At 42.2% G+C, this 19,339-nt stretch overlaps 1 protein-coding gene across 1 annotated transcript in view; it reads right to left on the bottom strand.

Annotated features, from left to right (window-relative positions):
• LOC137341749 (ATP-binding cassette sub-family A member 13-like) overlaps positions 1-19,339 on the bottom strand; it is a 336,924-nt gene that overhangs the window by 221,678 nt on the left and 95,907 nt on the right. The window contains exons 10-13 of the mRNA XM_068005215.1: positions 13,886-14,025; positions 10,932-10,955; positions 9,919-9,936; positions 8,525-8,655 (exon numbers count right to left, since the gene is read on the bottom strand). Of these exons, the coding sequence (XP_067861316.1) occupies positions 8,525-8,655; positions 9,919-9,936; positions 10,932-10,955; positions 13,886-14,025 (313 nt within the window). The remainder of the gene's footprint in view (positions 1-8,524; positions 8,656-9,918; positions 9,937-10,931; positions 10,956-13,885; positions 14,026-19,339) is intronic.

Here is a 19,339-nt window from a genome sequence, read left to right as displayed (position 1 = left end):
TCTCTTCCGCATCCTTCCAGGGTGCCACCGGGGACATCGCCGACATCTCTCAGTCGTCTGCACAAAAGAGCCCTGCAAATACACCTACACCCATTCTGCAGTGACACAATGGGTGGCATCAGTTGTGGGTCTTCATAGTGATCCTCAGGAGAGGGCATCATTGCACAAACCAGACAAGATTCGCAAAGACATGGCAGTAGTGGTGCCAATATAATATGTAATGTGAGTTGGTCAGAAGTTCAATAGAAGTAAAAACCATGACAAACCCTCAAACACCCTTGTGCATCCCCTTCATGCTCATGACACATTTGCCTTATGCTGCCTACTGCACATATGTGATGCATGCCCTGTGGCTGCAGCACAGGTAGTGGCAGGTTGAGTGAGGCTGACTGTGAAAAAGATGCACGAGAGGGTGAGTATGAGATAGAGCCATGAGATTGTATGAGGATTGGGTTGAGTGGTAGTGGCGGGATGAGTACTGGTGAGGTGAGTAAGTGCAGGTAAGATGAGGATGAGGTTTGAGTGGGTATGAGGGGTGATGTGACAGAGTAGTGTTGGCAGTGCAGAAGGAAGTGTGGGGTGGGGGCGGTGATGTGGCAGATGAGGTGTAGGGGAATGAGTAAGTGTACTCACTTTGGCTGACCTATTGAGGTCATTGGAGCACCTCCTGCACTGTATGCAGGTGCGTGATATGTTGGTGGTGCTGGTGACCTCCTCTGCCACCTCGAGCCAGGCCTTCCTGGTGGCAGAGACAGGCCACTTCCTCCCGCCCGCCGGGGGGGGAAGATCTCTTTCCTCCCCCTCCTCCTCACCCCATCTAATGATACCTGGAGTGAGGCATCATTAAACCTGGGAGCAGCCTTCCCCCTGGGCTGGTCCATGCTGTAATTTTTTCTATTTGTTGCAGCATCTGTCAGTGGAGGACTGCCCCTTTAAATAGAGCTCCTCCAGCTGACAGATCTTACTGCGCATGATCAGCCCGCCCGACGTGCAGATCAGCAGTGGGGAACCCGGAAGACAAGGTAAGTGGATCCAATTGGGCTGCGATCGCGTGGGTGGCTGACTAATTTCACCGGGCGTGTCACCCACGCGCCCAATAGCCCCCCCGCCGCGAACCCGCAGCCCTGCTAACATCGAGCCCGGAGTGTTTCTCTCAGGAAACACGCTGAGGACATTTCAAAATCGCACCCCTGCCTCAATGTGGAGAAAATTAAGTAGTTCAACTCCTTAAACTATCTAAACAACTGCATCAAGATGCGTCAGTGGGGAACCTGGAAGTCTGCGGGTTGGAGCCGGGTTCCGAACCCGAATGGGATTTCCCCAATTTTTGGAGCCCTCCCCCGCCCCCACAATTTCCCGGGAAAATTGCGCCCAAGGACTAAAATCCACAGCAAAAAAGGTAAGTGTATTCTAAAAAAAATGGAATTAAAAAAAAATTCTTCCCAGTGGTTAAACATACCACATAGTATGGTACTGAGTTATGTCCTTGATAATTATCTAGGGTGGTGATGAGACACAGAGGTGCTGCTTCTGTGTCTCATCCAGGCCACTCATGCGTCTGCCAGCCATGATTTTATTGTGTTTCATCAGTTCCTGCCTGGTCAGCAGATGAAGCACCTTGCAACGTCAGAGTCTTGACCACAGAGAAAAATCAAAAGCACTGAGTAGCGCAAACCTTGCAGAGAAGATCATTGCCTGAACCATCCCAACTTCCAGTGCTATGCCATTAAAAAATGCCAAAACTAGAAAGAAAACTATACAGCCAATGACATATAGTATTTTATGATCAAGAAAAACTAATTCCCAACTATTATAAGCTTTTCTTACTCTGAACCAAACTGTTTACTCTGCATCAAATTAACCTTTACTTTTCTGCTAAAATCTCTTATTTATATAAATCTTTCTATGTTACATTCTGAAAAATATTATCTTAAGTATTTGCTGTCTTAAATGCTTTTAGCTTTTGTCAAGTTAACGTTCATATTTTAAAAGCAAAATCTACAGAAAGATTACTTTTCTGTAAACTGCTTGAATGATTTTATATTCAACTGAATTATTTACAACTCCCTGTTACCTTTTATATTTCTCAAAATCAGTAGCTCCTTTGACTCACTGTACAAAAGACTATTACATTGTAGTTGTGAATGATAACTTCATAGATGAGGATTGCATTGCCTAATGTGCCATTTCTGGTACAGGCCCTCTTTCAAAAGCAGCTCTGTACAGTCATGATTTTTGCTGTTTTGCGAATTAAACTGCAAACTGCACGGTTTACAATGCAGGACATTTTTACCAGGAGAAGGGAGATGGGTGAAAGCAGTAACCAAAAAACATGGCTGCCACCAACCTGAATATACAAAGACCTTGTGGGTCACAAAGCAGTTTTGCTCTAAAATTATCAATAACAAAAAACTATGCAGCTGCAAAGATGTTGTGTGAATACACACGGGGAGATCAGCTGGAATAGAGAGGACAGAGGCAATAGCATACTTTTTAATTTTTATGTGTGTGCTTGTCAAGATAATTAGTGCTGGGGAATAGCGCCCAGCATCAGGGTCAAGCATACTCAGGTCAGGTATAGTACAGTTAGATGCAGGATAAAGCTCTCCCTCCACTCTGTTCTAACAACGTACCTCATCCTTAACCTCAGAAGCCTGTCCCTACTGAAGCAGCGTGGCATCTTTTCACATTTCTCACACCAACTATCCTTCTAAGTGGCAGTGCTATTTAGTGCTGAATTCGGGGCAGCTTTGTGCTGCAGGCCTATGTCCACTGGATTGAATACCCCCAAACTCATTTAACATAGGACCCTCACAGCCAGCAGGCATTTTATCAGTCTGAGTTGGATTTTAACAGGTCCCAGAGGTGAAAGGCCAGTGTCTAGCCCACTGCACCACCCAATTCCTTTAGCCTCTTTTATTCGGATGTGCTCATTAGATCCAAATCTAATTGTCTTATCACATCTTGAATTCATTTCTAGAAGCAATTTACACAAAGTGCACTCAGTAAAAACTGAGTTTCAATTTATGATGCTGAGCTATAAAAATCATGGAGCTATGTTCCACAACATATCATTAAAATAAAAAAGCAGCCAGAAGATTAACCATGAATTGTTATGCTGTACATTGCACACCATCTGAAACATCACTGACATACTGCCATCTTCTGGATTTCCAAAGGCACTGCTGTGGGTAAGGACTGCAAGGCTTCTGAGCAACACAGAATCTATTTAGTCATAAATATGAATGCAGAAGCTGCCTAGAATCAATGAAATTATATCAGAATCATTACTGGATACTAACAAATCATACATCTTGTTCATTAAGAATAAACTCAAATATATTTAAAATAACTTGTCACCTATCACACTTAGAACAAACTCATATATTATAATAAATACCTTGGAGTAAGTTACATGGCCAATATTGGTTAAATGGGAGAGAGTATGGGACAAAACAATCGCAGATTATGTCATAAACCATGAAAGTGAAGCTCAATAAAGACTGGATTGCAGCTTTTAAGTCACCTCCAGATTAGTACTGCTTGTGAGGCATTCGGGCCCTCTTTCTGCAAGCTATTTTTAAACAAGAAAAGAGAAGTAAAAAAAACAACACAAAGTAAGAGTGAAATTGTTTTAAAGAAAGAGATAATGAAAACCGGGTACAGAGCTGAGAGGCCACGTGGCAGAAGTTTTAAAAATTTTAGTCTAGAACTCCTGCCCTTTCTTGGGGTGGAAGTCAGGGTAGTGGTGGTGGATGGACTCGAAGTGGAGGCGGGAACCTACCATTCTAAACTTAAGCCCTGTGGAAAAACAAATGGCAGATTATGAGAGGGGGCGGTTGCTTCTTCTGCCCGTCCCCTTCCCATGTCCGAACTTCAGTTTGCGGGGGTGGGGGTGGAGGGGGTGGGGTGGCTCTAGCTATGTTCCAGGGTCCCCTGTGAATTCTGCACATATCCAGCTGTAAAGCCCGGGGGTACATATACCTGCAGAAAGAAAGAAATCGAACCACGATCGATCCCAGAGGTATGGATTGCGGTTGCATTCTAGGACTACTATCAATGAAGTAACCAATAAGATCTTTTCCCCTTCATGTCAACCAGCTTGTGGCTGTCCCTGAAATTCTGTCTGCTCCACGACAGTGGGGGTCCCTGTTGTGCTATTACTGGTGCAGTCACCCATCCCTATTTTGATAATGACCCCATTCCCAGGATTTGGGATGGGGTCATTGCAGGATCAAAGCGGCAAGTAGAAGTTCCATCCAGCTGCACTTTCAGCTTTTATTTTGATTTAGTTATATTAAATAAAGCTATTAGATAACCACAATAATAAATCTACAACTAGGTGAAAATATCCAACTGGAAGAGAGCCAACTTCAGTGATTTGAGAAGGGATCTAGCACAGGTGGACTGGAAACAAAGATTAGCCAAGAAAACAGTAAATGAGCAATGGCAGGCCTTAAGGCAGAGATAGTTCGGGTATAAACCAAGGAAAGATGGGGCATCCAAAGCTAGGAAATAGAGGTTAAAATAAAACAGAAAAAGGAGGTTTATGACATATGTCCGGTACAGAATACAGTCGAAAATTAGGCAGAATACATAGAGTGCAGGGGAAATTGAAAAAGGATATAAGAATGGCATAGAAAGAGTATGAGAAAAGATTAGCAGGTAACATGAAAGAGAATCCAAAAATCTTTTATAAACATATAAAAAGTAAAAGGATAGTTAAAGGAATGGTGAGGCCGATTAGGGACAAAAAAGGAGATCTTCTTGAGGAGGCAGAGGGCATGAATGAGGTACTAAATGAATTCTTCGCACCTGTCTTCACAAAAGAAGAGGATGAAGTTAATGTTGCAGTAGAGGAGGGGGGAATAGGGATATTGGATAGGATAAAAATAGATAGAAAGGATGTGCTAAATAGGTTAGTATCACTCAAAGTTAACAAGTCACCCGGTCCAGATGGGATGCATCCTAGGTTGCTGAGAGAAGCAAGGGTGGAGATAACTGAAGCTCTGACCACAATCTTTCAAACCTCCTTGGATATGGGAGTGGTGCCAATCAGTCTAACGTCAGTGGTGAGAAAACTACCAGAGACCATTGTCAAGGACAAAATTAACTCTCACATGGAGAAGCCTGGGTTAATAAGGGACAGCAAGCACAGATTTGTTAAAGGCATACTGGATGCTAAATTGGGCCGTGTAGCGCCCGTTGTTTTGGCGCTACACGGCATCTCCGACATCCAAGATGGCGTCTTGAATGCGCACGTACGTTTCCTGCGTAACGTGTGCCAAACGCCATCTTGGTATAGGAGTTTGCGCAGGCGCAGATAAGAAACGCTGGAATCATGTAAAGTAGGGAGAAAATGCCTTCAATCAGTGTGCAATGCTGATTTAAAGTAATAGACAGCATTTTGGGACTTAACACTTAACTCAACGCACAGTCTTAACCTCGACCATCTGAACGTGTCTTAGAGCACCTGAAGGACCACCCCACCGGCGCTATTTAAAGGGACCATGCAGGATTTACAGGTTGGTGGCTGGATTATTGCCTCTGGCTGCCGAGACATTTGTAATTGTTTTTGGAGGTCTCCTATACTTGAATACTAGGACTAGGGGACATAGCCTAACATTTAGAGCCAGGACGTGCAGGAGTGAAGTTAGGAAATGCTTCCACATGCAAAGGGTGGGAGACGTTTGGAATGCTCTTCTACAGACGGCAGTTGATGCTAGCTCACTTGTGAATGTTAAATCTGAGATTGATAGATTTCTGTGAACCAAGAGTATTAAAGCATATGGGGCTAAGGCGGGTATATGGAGTTAGGTCACAGGTCCACCATGATCCCACTGAATGGTGGAACAGGCTCGATGGGATAAATGCCACTGCCACTTGCTGCCTCTTGATATGCGCCACCTTCTCCTGCAAGAAAGCGAGGCGTGTGCCTGGGTGATGTGCCTGTCATGGTTGAATAGCTGCCAGCGTGTGGCCTGTGAGTTGTGGGTGGGCGGCTTGAAACAGTGGTAGTGCGTAAGGGCAGGAGGAAGCATCTGATTGGAAGAGTTGAGTACTGATGGAAAGAGTTTATTGGTATGTGGGGGATGGGGGGGTGCAGTGCGTGGTGCAGTTGTTAGGAGACGCCACTTGACAGTTGACCTCACTCACCTTGACCACTCATGTCAAAGCATTGAACTTCTTCCTGCACTGCATCCATGTTCATGATGCTGTGTGCCTGGCATTGACTTCATCCCCCGCTGCCTCCCACTGTCTTTTGAGTATATGTCTGGAGGGCCTCTTGCCACCCACCTCCCCCCCCCCCCCCCCCCACTGCGGATATAGGATGTCCCTCCTTCTGTCCACCTCTTGCACCCAAGGTCTCTAGTGCATCAGCAGAGAACCTTGGTGCACGCATTCTCGCAGGCCTGGTACAAACTCAGATCGGCAGACTGGTGAGGTCTGGTGTGCAGATTGGAGGATGTGGGATTCAGTAATGCGCAACCTTTATTCACTGTTATAAATAACTCATCAGTGTGTAAACATAGGGATGGGATCTGCATCTGTGTTTTATGTGCGCGATGTCTGATCTCTGTTCAGACTCCATGCAGACAGTAGACTGTTATTTTCAGCAAATAACAGGTACAAGCTACCTTTAAGAGATTTCTAAGAAACATCTTCCCTTTAAGAGATGGAGCTCCCTCTAGTGGTGGAAAGTGCAAATTGCTTTCATTCCACATGCAAGGCCTGGAAAGGAATGCTGATTGCAGGTAAGTGCTCCCTTGGGACCAAACTTGCATCTTGTCTGCCCAGGGTCCATCAGGCGGGGTGTTATCGCCCAGAACGGACCCTTAACCAATTTTTCCCCCATTGTGTCTAACTGACCTGATTGAGTTCTTGATGAAGTATCACAGAGGGATAGTGACGGTAGTGCAGTAGATGTATATATAGACTTTCAAAAGGCATTTGATAAAGTACTATATAACAGACTTATTCGGAAAATAGAAGCACATGGTATTAAAGGAACAGTGGTAAATTGGGTACGTAATTGGCTAAGGGATAGGAGGCAGAAAGTAGTGGTGAAACTATGTTTTTCTGACTAGAGAGAAGTATGCAGTGGGTCCCAGGGGTCGGTATTAGGACCATTGCTTTTCTTGTTATATATAAACGACCTGGACTTGGGTATCAGGAGTAAGAAGTTTGTGGATGATACAAAACTTGACAACGTAATAAATAGTGAGCAGGATAGCAACAGACTTCAAGAGAACATGGACAGACTGGTGAAATGGGCAGACACATGGGAGATGCAATTTAATGTGGATAAGTGTGAAGTGATGCACTTTGGGAGGAACTACATGGAAAGGCAGTATAATGTAAATGGTACTATTTAGAAGGGGACACAAGAGCAGAGGGACCTGGGGTGCATATTCACAAATCTTTGAAGGTGGCAGGGCAAGTTGATAAGGCAGTTAAGAAAGCGTATGAGATACTTGATTTTGTAAATGGGGCATTGAATACAAAAACAAGGAAGTCATGATAAATCTTTAGAAATCACTGGTTAGGCCTCAGCTGGAGTATTGTGTACAATTCTGGGCACCACACTTTAGGAAGGATGTTAAGGCCTTGGTGAGGGTACAGAGGAGGTTTACCAGGATATTACCAGAGATGAGGGACTTCAGTTATGTGGAGAGATTGGAAAAGCTGAGATTGTTCTCCTTTGAGCAGGGAAGGTTAAGGGGAGACCTAATAGAGGTATTCAAAATTATGAAGGGTTTTGATAGAGCAAATAGGACAAAACTGTTTCTTCTGGCAAGTGGGTCGGTATCCAGAAGTCATAGATTTAAAATAATTGGCAAAAGAAGTGGAGGGGAAATTAGGAGACTTTTTTCACACAGAGGGTTATTAAGATCTGGAATGCACTACCTGAAAGGGTGAAGGAAGCAGATTCCATAGGAACTTTTAAAAGACAATTGGACATGTACTTGAAGAGGACTAATTTGCAGGGTTATGGAGAAAAATCTGGGGTATGGGACTAAATAGGACAATTCTTTCAAAGAGCCGACACAGGCACGATGGGCTGAATGGCCTCCTTCTGTGCTGTAAGATTCTACAATTCTATGAATATCTCAGTGAAATTATTACTGTAAAATAGGAGGGAGATTTAGTGTCATTGTGTGTGAGTTAAAATCTCAAAAAAAAGGCAATTCAGGCATTGAATTCCATGGAGTTCCAGGTAATTTGAGAGTCAGTGGCATAAACTAAACTGTACACTGTGAAGTGCACACAAGTACTAATAACAAACAGAAGAAAATAATTCAAGGTTATAATCTAATCTCAGGATTCAGATACTAGTTGTAAAACACTTTCATTGGTTGTGACATCATTTGAACCTGTCCATTAAATTGCTGGTTTTATAAGTGCTTACTGCTTCCCATTGTTTTCTATATAATAATGTGCCATCTGATTAGTTTTGTCACAACCAAGTGCAATCCCAAAAATATTCATGTTTCATGTCTCAGAATGCCATCAATGTTCCTACCTCTCACACAATCCATTGTCTGAATAATGACATTCCTGAGTGACTTGTCTATCATGAGGATCTGCTTGAACTGAGGCCACAGTGGCAAAGATTGCAGATTTTCCTGAACCTTTTCCAGATACTTCTGTGTCCTGCAAATAAAAATACAGCATTAAGCTCCTCTCAAATGGGACATACATCATCAGTGTGGGTGCAGCTGTATATTTATGTGCTACATTTTACACCAGTAAAGAAGGTTCATTGAAAACCTCTTTTACCCTGTCTAATGCATGTATTGAGCTAAGGTTTAAATATGAATTCAGTGAGAGTTGAGAGGAGAAAAAAGACTTGCATTTATATTGCATCTTTCACAACCTACAGCCAATAAAGTACTTTTGAGGTGTAGTCACTGTTGTAATGTAGGAAATGTGGCAGCCAATTTGCGCACAGCAAGCCCCCACAAACAGCAATGAGATAATGACCAGAAAATCTGTATTTTTTGGTTGAGGGATAAATATTGGCCGGGACAACAGGGAGCATTCCCCTGCTCTTCTTCAAAATAGTGCCATGGGATCTTTTAGGTCCACCTGTGAGGGTAGATGGGACCTCCGTTTAATGTCTCATCCAAAAGACGGTGCAGCACTCCCTTAGTACTACACTGGAGCATCAGCCTAGATCTTGTGCTCAAGTCTTTGGACTGGGACTTGAATCCATAACTTTCTGATTCAGAGGCGAGAGTGTTCCTAACTGAGCCACGGCTGACACCGACATAGAACATACAGTATCCATCTATTTATACAGTAATAATCCTTGTGCGTGTAGTATCAGAGGTGTCACTAAATGTGTGCAGTGGATGATTGGTACAAAGTATTTAATTAACAGTCCTATCCATCAATCAGCTAAGAAATGTCAGAGAGCCCCACACAATGGGAACAGGGACAGGTGATACCAATAATAATTTTGGCTGCAAAAGAAAATTTATAGCTGCTATGAAAGTCTCAGCCCCAAGAAGGTTCTGGCTTCTGGCTTCAGCACCATAAAAATTCTACCACACAATATCCCACCCCTTGGATTCACCCAGTTTGAACTTGTCTGCTTCAACTGCCAACTGGCATGAAACCACTCCTGCTCCAACTCTCACTTCTTCCAACTGTTCCATCATTGATCCGATAGCTCACTCAGAGGCCCATGTTACCACTTTGACTGAAAGCCTCCCTTGCTTGCAATAAAGCCATGCTAACACCCCACTGAGAGATTGGTGCTTCTCTGTTCAGCCCTCATGCTGGCAGCTCCACTCTTGCTGGGTGACTGCTATCTTCACTCTCCACACTCATTCTTTCCCAGGCCCACTGCCTTTCCTGACCCAAACCCAACCCTCCCCCAACCCCTCCCTAAGAGCCTCGCTGTCTCCCCACTTCCCTCTAGGTGCCACACTTCCTCCAGCCTCCTCTTTGTAACCCCATCCTTGCTACAAATCCTAGCCTCAGGGCCCATTCTGCCTCATAAGAGACTGTTAGTTAAAGTTGAAGTTTATGGAATTGAGGGCAAATTATTGACCTGGTTAGGAAATTAGCTGAGCAGCAGGAGACAGAGAGTAGGGATAATGGGCAGATACTCAAATGGGCAGGATGTGACTAGTGGTGTCCCACAGGGATCGGTGTTGGGGCCTCAACTATTCACTGTATTTATTAATGACTTAAAAGACAGAGTACAGAGCCACATATCCAAGTTTGCCAATGACACAAAGATAGGCAGCATTGTATGCAGTGTAGATGGAAGCATAAAATTACAGAGAGATATTAATAGATTAAATGAATGGGCAAAACTGTGGCAAATGGATTTCAATGTAGGCAAGTGTGAGGTCATCCACTTTGGACCTAAAAAGGATAGATCAGAGTACTTTCTAAATGGTGAAAAGCTCGAAACAGTGGAGGTCCAAAGAGACTTAGGGGTCCATATGTATAGATCATTAAAATGTCATGGGCAGGTACAGAAAATAATTAAAAAGGCTAATGGAATGCTGGTCTCTATATCTAGAGGACTAGAATACAAGGGGGTAGAAGTTATGCTACAGCTATACAAAGCCCTGGTTAGACCGCACCTGGAGTACTGTGTTCAGTTCTGGGCACCACACCTTAGGAAGGATATATTGGCCTTGAAGGGAGTGCAGTGTAGATTTACTAGAATGATGCCTGGACTCCAAGGGTTAAATTACGAGATGAGATTACACAAACTAGGCTTGTATTCCCTGGAATTTAGAGGATTAAGGAGCGATTTGATCGAAGTTTTCAAGATATTAAGGGGAACTGATAGGGTAGATAGAGAGAAACTATTTCCGCTGGTTGGAGAGTCAAGGACTAGTTGGACATTGCCTAAAAAATTAGAGCCAGGACTTTCAGGAGTGAAGTTAGGAAACACTTCTATACGCATAGGGTGGTAGAAGTTTGGAACTCTCTTCCGCAAATGGCAGTTGATGCTAGCTCAATTGTTAATTTTAAATCTGAGATTGACAGATTTTTGTTAACCAAAGGTATTAAGGGATATGGGGCTAAGGCAGGTATATGGAGTTAGGTCACAGATCAGCCATGATCTCATTGAATGGCGGAACAGGCTCGGGGGGATAAATGGCCTACTCCTGTTCCCATGTTCCTATGTCATTTATTCCTATGTTCCATTCCAATCTTCCATCTGATTTTCTCCCCTTCCTCTTCTCCTGAAGCCACTAACTCATGCTACAGCACAGTTCCATGGACAGCTTGCCCAAGTGGCTATTCTTAATGTGTGAGCCTGAACAAATGTGTGCTCGCAGGCTTTTCAACTGTAGAAACATCAAAACCTAGTCACTAATCCATCTTCATACTATGCTCATGCAAGCAAACCTCTAGCAGGAGCCTCTGGTTAGCAATCAGCAAAAAAAAACCTGGCCATTTTTTCCCTTTCTTAACCCAAGTCATTGAGGCCAATTGTAGTCCTTCTCAATGCCTGGCTAAAAATAACTAACTAGATCAAACCAGGGGCCATCCTTGCTCACATGGCTTAGTTCCACACAATCTGTAGGACTTATGCTTTGAGACATTAGGGATGCTACTTAAACCTTTCTAATACAGAATGCCAACTTTTACATTTATCAGCATTTTACATAGAAAGAGATTCTCAAAGAAGCTATATATCATACTACATATTAGAAAACTAACAAGTTCATGAAAATTTTATAGACATGTACGCCATTAATTGAGTAGACTAGGCCTGTATTCTCTAGAGTTTAGAAGAATGAGAGGTGATTTCATTGAAACAAACAAAATTCTTACAGGGCTCGACATGGTAGATGCAGGGAGAATGTTTCTCCTGGCTGAGGAGTCTAGAACCAGGGGTCACAGTCTCAGAAAAAGGGGTAGGCCATTTAGGACTGAGATGAGGAGAAATTTCTTCACTTAGAGGGTGGTGAATCTTTGGAATTCTCTACCCCAGAGGACTGTGGAGGCTCAATCATTGAGTACATTCAAAACAGAGATCGATAGATTTCTAGATATTAAAGGCATCAAGGGATATGGGGATAGTGCGGGAAAATGGCATTGAGGTAGAAAATCAGCCATGATCTTGTTGAATGGTGGAGCAGGCTCAAGGGGCTGGATGGCCTACTCCTGTTCCTATTTCTTATGTTCGTATGTTCTAATTTCTGCAGGGATTCTCCCGATCATCCACTGTTACTTTAGTGTAACGTTTACGCCGTTTTCCATGGATTTTTCATCGCAGTTACGGCGGACGATCAGGAGAATCCCACAGAAATTCTACTCCACACTTTCTACAGATATAGGTCTAATCATGATAATTTACACACAATAGAACAGACTCCCAGCAAAAGGAGTTGATGCTGAGTTAATTGAATCCTTCAAAAAGACCTCAATAAATTTCCAAATGGAATTAAAATGGGAGGTTAGAGTTTCTGCAGGGCCTTGTAAAGGGCAGAGCCTGTGCTTGCCCCAAATAAGATGAAGGGTGTAAGAGGGAGTAAGGTCGGGATGGACATGTCCAAAGCCAGGAGCTTCCACATGCTCTGCCCATCACTTCCAAGTTGATCATATGCGGCTAGTATTGTAAGTGAGACCAGATGTAATAGATAATTTAGTGGTGAAAGTGGGGCTCCTGTTGGGGTCCAGGCCTGAGTCATGGCCTCAACTCCCGAAGAAGACATAAATTTGCTGGAATTTCTTTGGCCCAAGGTGACAAGTATCACTTCTTTCTGGGACAGGGGCTGACTACACCAAGATTCACAGCTTCCATAGGCAGGTGTTGGCATGGGTGCCCGCCTGTCAAATTTAAATTAAATGACCCAGAAAACTTTGGCAGGGCCAGTGGCAGAAGTCCAAGGCAGTTACCTCCCAGCCTTTATGCCAGGATGCAGCCCTGGTAGATTTTCGGCTCCAATGATTCCTGTGCTGCTGGAAGCAAAGGAATTTATATTATCTGTGGAGGGCAGCAAACAAGATTTAGATAGTGGGGACGTAGGGATAGATGAATGTTCCGAACTTTACATAAACTTTGGAGATCAGGAATTTCTGCAGCAATTTCCCTCACAATATTAAATAGATGTGGATGGGTCTCTGATAAGATAGCTTCTACATAGTCTGTGGAAGAAGCAGACTTCATAAGTTAAATGGTGTTTTCTTGTTACACTCTTTATATTCTTACCTTTTTTTCAACAAATCTCTTCACATGTGTGTGATCTACAAAATAGTTTTCTGTTTTGATTCTATTCTGTTTATTTTTCCAGTCCTTTGTCTAGTTACTTCCTTCTCTTTTCATGTTCTCCTACACAATGTACCATTCCCTGGGTTGGTCTGGCAACCTGCTCCCTGCCCTCTGAAAGTGCTGCTCTGTAACTAGCTGCTTCAAGTTGCTCAAAAGTATCCAAGATAGACTTCACTTCCAAATTTAGCTCCATCTATAGGAAAATGGCTCACATCTGCTCACCATCTTCTATGATGGTCTGGTTTTAGGCAAATGATAGATGAGAAACCAGATCTTACCACTCCACAGAGCAACATGTTGATACTGAGGATGCAAAATTATTATCTTCAGGGTTGAGCTTCAAAGGTCAAAGGTCCAATCCCAGTGATCAATGCAGGAATTCCTTGACACCAACAGGCCACATACATTCTCCAATTCTACATACTCACCTCAACACTGTAAGGGATCAGATACAGACTCCTTTGCCCCTCCCCAATCTCCTAGCTCAATCAGCCCTTCTATACCACAAGGGAAAATAATCACATTCTTGCCAACAGACCCCCTTGTTATACAAAAGTAATAAAATATGTGACTCACTCCACTGATGATGTATTGTTTATAGTCTGCACAGTGAGGTCAATCGAATTCCTGAGCAGATAAAGAATCTGTTGTGCTGAAGAAGCTGTGTCCAAGCTCTGGTTGTTTGTTGAATGCCTCATTAGAGCTGCCAATATTTGGTCAAATGTGGTCAACAGATAGTTAGGCAATCCACTGCTGTGCCAAAGATTAAAACCCTTCATAAAAGCATTACAAGAAAAAGACAAAATAACAGATTGAGTCAAAGCAGACAGTAGAGCTGTTTCACTATCCCTCAAGCATACACATACATTATTATCATATCAACTTGAGGATTATTTTTAATATTTATTTACCTATACATGTTTTAATTTGAAGCCCAAGGAGATTCTGCCTCTTATTTATGTAGAGATCCTAGGTAAAGCTAGGCACTGAGAAGGTTTGTCTTTCAGAATATTGATTATAACATCGTGCTTTTTTATCTTTAGTATGATTAGAGCTCTGGATTCTTTATCATCACTGGCACAGACTGAACAAATCTGTTTAACGTCTCTTCTGGAGGCTTTACATGGAGATCATTTATAAGGTTACACAGTAACACTAACACAGACACTGGTGTAAAAAACACAACAAACCAAGAAAGAATACCTTAATGGAAATAACGTGCTCATTGTTAATAGGCTGGACAGTGAGAATTTCCAGTACTATCATGAATGGATGAGTAGAATGGACCTATATTCTCTGGAGTTTAGAAGAGTGAAAGGTGATCTCATTGAAACGTACAGAATTCTTAGAGGGCTTGGCAGGATAGATGCTGAGAGGCTGTTTCCCCTGGAGGGAAAGTCTAGAACTTAGGGGCATAGTCTCAGGATAAGGAGTCGGCCATTTAAGATTGAGATGAGGAAAAGTTTCTTTACTCAGAGGGTAGTGAATCTTTGGAATTCTCTACCCCAGAAGGCTGTGGATGCTCAGTCGTTGAGTATGTTCAAGGCTGAGATCGATAGAATCGTGGACACTAAGGGAATCAAGGGATATGGGGATAGGGTGGGAAAGTGGAGTTGAGGTCGAAGATCAGCCATGATCTTATTGAATGGTGGAGCAGGCTCGAGGGGCCATATGGCCTACTCCTGCTCCTATTTCTAACGTTCTTATGTTCTTATGTGTTCCAGTCCCAGTAAGTTTTTTTTTATTCGTTCATGGGATGTGGGCGTCGCTGGCGAGGCCAGCATTTATTGCCCATCCCTAATTGTCCTTGAGAAGGTGATGGTGAGCCGCCTTCTTGAACCTCTGCAGGCCGTGTGGTGACGGTTCTCCCACAGTGCTGTTCGGGAGGGAGTTCCAGGATTTTGACCCAGCGACGATGAAGGAACGCCGATATATTTCCAAGTCAGGATGGTGTGTGACTTGGAGGGGAACGTGCAGGTGGTGTGTTCCCATGTGCCTGCTGCTCTTGTCCTTCTAGGTGCTAGAGGTCGCGGGTTTAGGAGGTGCTGTCGAAGAAGCCTTGACAAGTTGCTACAGTGCATCCTGTGGATGGTACACACTGTGCGCCAGTGGTGAAGGGAGTGAATGTTTAGGGTGGTGGATGGGGTGCCAATCAAGCGGGCTGCTTTGTTATGGGGAAATAGTACCCCTGCTATAGCGCACAGCATACAGTATAGTATACCATAAATTGATTAATTTACCAGTTGTAACTATATTATATAAAAATAAAACATAGCAAACAGGTAATGAAAACCAGTTAATTTTGGCTCATAACAAACTTAAAAAAGGTAACATGCAATATATATGATAATATTAAAATTCGTCACTTTCACCTAATAGGAAATACTACAGAGCCATACAAATATACATTATTTTAGTATAAAATCCACAACCGAATGCTCTACTATGCTTCAAAATGAACATAGCTGTAAAATGTTGTTTTATACATTACATTTCAACGTTAGTGTAATATACTTGTGCAACATGGTCAATCAGATGCACAGCTGTCAATGGTCCATTGTCATTGACTGCCATTTGTGAAATAATCAGAGTTTCCTCAGACTCAGCTTTACCGTTGTAATTTCTCAGCACTAATTAATAAATTTTTTAGTTGCAGCAGTTTTAGTTAGTTTCACATTTCATTGCCTCGATCTTCTTAAAATTAATGCTTGCTCAATGTCCAGAGTTGCTTTTGTGTGCAATTGGAGAGATTCAGGTATAACAACAGTCCTATCAGCAAAGTCTACCTTCTGTTGAACTTAATCTTATTTCACACAGATTAGACAATGTCCTGGTCAATTATTGTGTGGAAGGGTGCTTCTGAATCATATATGTGCCACCATTCAGTGTAATTGACAAGTATATAATGTCTTCAGTTTCAAATGATTTAACTGCAACAATCACCCACGATGCCAAATTGTGTTTTCATTAATCAGCTCATTAGTTTCCTATTTCATTATCGAACATTCATGAATGGTGTCCTTTCATTCACCATTTCTCCTCTATTTCTCCCCTTACCTGACCCCAGAAAATTATAGCTTTGCAAACAAATCCTTTAAAGTACACCCTCAGAATACAATTGTTAGTGAACGCTAATGTGCTGCTCAAATTTTTAACTAATTCCTAGCCCAACAGTGTGAGTTAAAAGCAGAAATGATGGCTCTGTTACATTTTATTGGTTTGGTTCCAACAGAGATAAATTCACACTTCCCCTTTCACAACATGGATGGATAGCAGAACACTGGTTTGGTAAAAGAAGTGCATTTTCTTCCAAATCTTGTTCTTACTGACAAAAAAAACTGCAAGAACAAATACTTTGTGAGACCAAATACTGTATGGGTTTATCCCAACATTCTTTGTACTGATGTTGAACTATGTCATTGGAACACGTCATGGTTACTTGATTTCACCCCCACACAGTGAGTTATGGTTCCCTTTTAATTAGAACCATAGATCCATTCAAGTTTACAGCACAGCAGGAGGCCATTGGGCCCATCGTGTAATGAGCCACAGTTAGTTAATAATCTAACAGTAAGGGAAAATTTATCAACAGTGATCATAATATGATTGAATTCAATGTTAGATTTGAAAAGGAGAAACTTAATACAGTTACTAAGATTTTAGATTTTGGTAAGGCTAACTTTAACGGGATGAGACAGAGGCTGACGACAGCAAACTGGTCAAAACTGTTATAGGGTAAAACTACTGATGAACAGTGAAAAGTGATCAAAAAAGCATTTAGCTTAATACAGGACCAGTATATATCCCTATGGGGCAAGAGCACTACTTACAAAATAAAACAGCCATGGTCGACTAAAGAGGTAAGAGATAACATAAAACTAAAGGGCTTACAAAAGTGCAAAGCAGTGTAGATCCAGGGGACTGGGAGAGATATATAAAACAGCAAAGGAAGACAAAAAAGATAGTAAAAGCTGCAAAAAGGAACACAGAAAGAAACTTGCAAAGGATATCCAGATTAACACAAGATGTTTTTACAATTGTATTAAAAGAGAAAGGGTAATGTGGGCCCTAAAACAAATGCAGGTAATATTACAAATGAAAATAAGGGAAAAGCAGATTGTTGAATAATTACTTTGTGTCAGTCTTCAAAGTGGAGGAAGAGGATAATATACCTGACATTCCAGGGAAACTAATAACAAATCAAGGACTGGAACTCACTAAAATTAATGTAAGCAAGAAAACAGTATTAAAAAAAGTAACAGCACTAAAGACTGACAAATCCCCAGGACCTGATGGTTTCCACTCCAGGGTTTAAAGGAAGCAGGTGAGGAAATTGCAGGTGCTTTAGCCATAATCCTGCAAAGCTCACTCGATTCAGGAATTGTCCCTTTAGATTGGAAAATTGGAAATGTAACTCCATTATTTAAGAAAGGTGAGAGAGAGAAAGCAGGAAATTATAGACCTGTTAGTCTAATATCTGTTGTGGGGGTGTTACTGGAATCTATAATTAAGGAAAGAATGACTGAGCACTTAGAGAAATTTGAGCTGATTAGAGAGCCAATGTGGAGGGTAGGTCATCTCTAACGAACCTAATTGATTTTTTGAGGAAGTAACTAATGTAGTAGCCAGGGGACTGTCTATGGATGTAGTTCATATGGACTTCCAGAAGGCATTCGATTAGGTTCCACATAAAAGACTGTTAGATAAAATTAAAGCTCATGGAATTGAAGGCAAATTATTGACCTGATTAGCAGATTGGTTAGGCGGTAGAAGACAGAGAGTAGGGATAATGAGTATGTACTCGAATTGGAAGGAAGTGACTAGTGGTGTCCTACAAGGGTCTGTGCTGGGGCCTCAACTATTCACTATATTTATTAATGACTTAGATAACTCAGCCATATATCCAAGTTTGCAAGGCCTCCTTCCAAGGCCAATATATCCTTTCTAAGGTGTGGTGCCCAGAACTGTACAAAATACTCCAGATGTGGTCTAACCAGGGCTTTGTATAGCTATAGCAAAACTTCCCCCCCTTTATAGTCTAGCCCTCTAGTTATAAAGGCTAACATTCTGTTAGCCTTTTTGATTATTTTTTGTACCTGACCATTACATTTTAGTGATCTGTGTACATGGACCCCTAAATCTCTTTGGACCTCGACTGTTCCTGGCTTTTCACCATTTAAAAAAATAGTCGGATCTATCCTTTTTTGTAGAGGAGCAAAGGGATCTAGAGGTACACATTCACAAATCACTAAAAGTAATGATGCAGGTTAGTCAGGCCATTAAAAGTAAACCAAGCACTGGGGTTCATTTCTAGAAGGATAGAATTGAAAAGCTGAGAAGTTATGTTAAACCTGTATAGAACCTTGGTTAGACCACACTTGGAGTTACTGTGCACAGTTCTGGTCTCCATATTACAAGAAGGATATAGAGGCAATGGAGAAGGTACAAAAAAATTCACAAGGATGATACCAGAACTGAGAGGATATACTTATCAGGAAAGGGTGAACAGGCTGGGGCTCTTTTCTTCAGAAAAGAGAAGGCTGAGGGGTGACCTGATAGAGGTCTTTAAGATAATGAAGGGGTTTGATAGAGTAGACATAGAGAGACTGTTTCCACTTGTGGAGGAGTCCAAAACTAGAGGTCATAAATATGAGATAGTCATTAATAAATTCAATAGGGAATTCAGGAAAAACTTCTTTACCCAAAGAGTGATAAGGATGTGGAATGTGCTACCATGTGGAGTAGTCGAGACAAATAGCATAGATGCATTTAAGGAGAAGCTAGATAAGCACATGAGGGAGAAAGGAATAGAAGGATATGCTGATAGAGTTAGGTGAAGAAGGATGGGAGGAGGCTCGTGAGGAGCATAAACGCCGGCATAGACCAGTTGGCCCAAATGGCCTGTTTCTGTGCTGTAGACTTGATATAACTCAATCTCATTGAATGGCGGAACAGGCTGGAGGGGCTGAATATATTTCTCCTGTTCATAAGTACCCATGTGTCTGTGCCAACTTTCTGCTAGAGCAATAGCAACTAAGTCCACTGCCCTCCTTTCTCTCCATCGCCTTGTATCTTTCTCTGCTTCAA

Source organism: Heptranchias perlo, chromosome 2, assembly GCF_035084215.1.
Source record: "Heptranchias perlo isolate sHepPer1 chromosome 2, sHepPer1.hap1, whole genome shotgun sequence".
Lineage (NCBI taxonomy): Eukaryota > Metazoa > Chordata > Chondrichthyes > Hexanchiformes > Hexanchidae > Heptranchias > Heptranchias perlo.
This window is presented reverse-complemented; position numbering and strand designations above follow the sequence as displayed.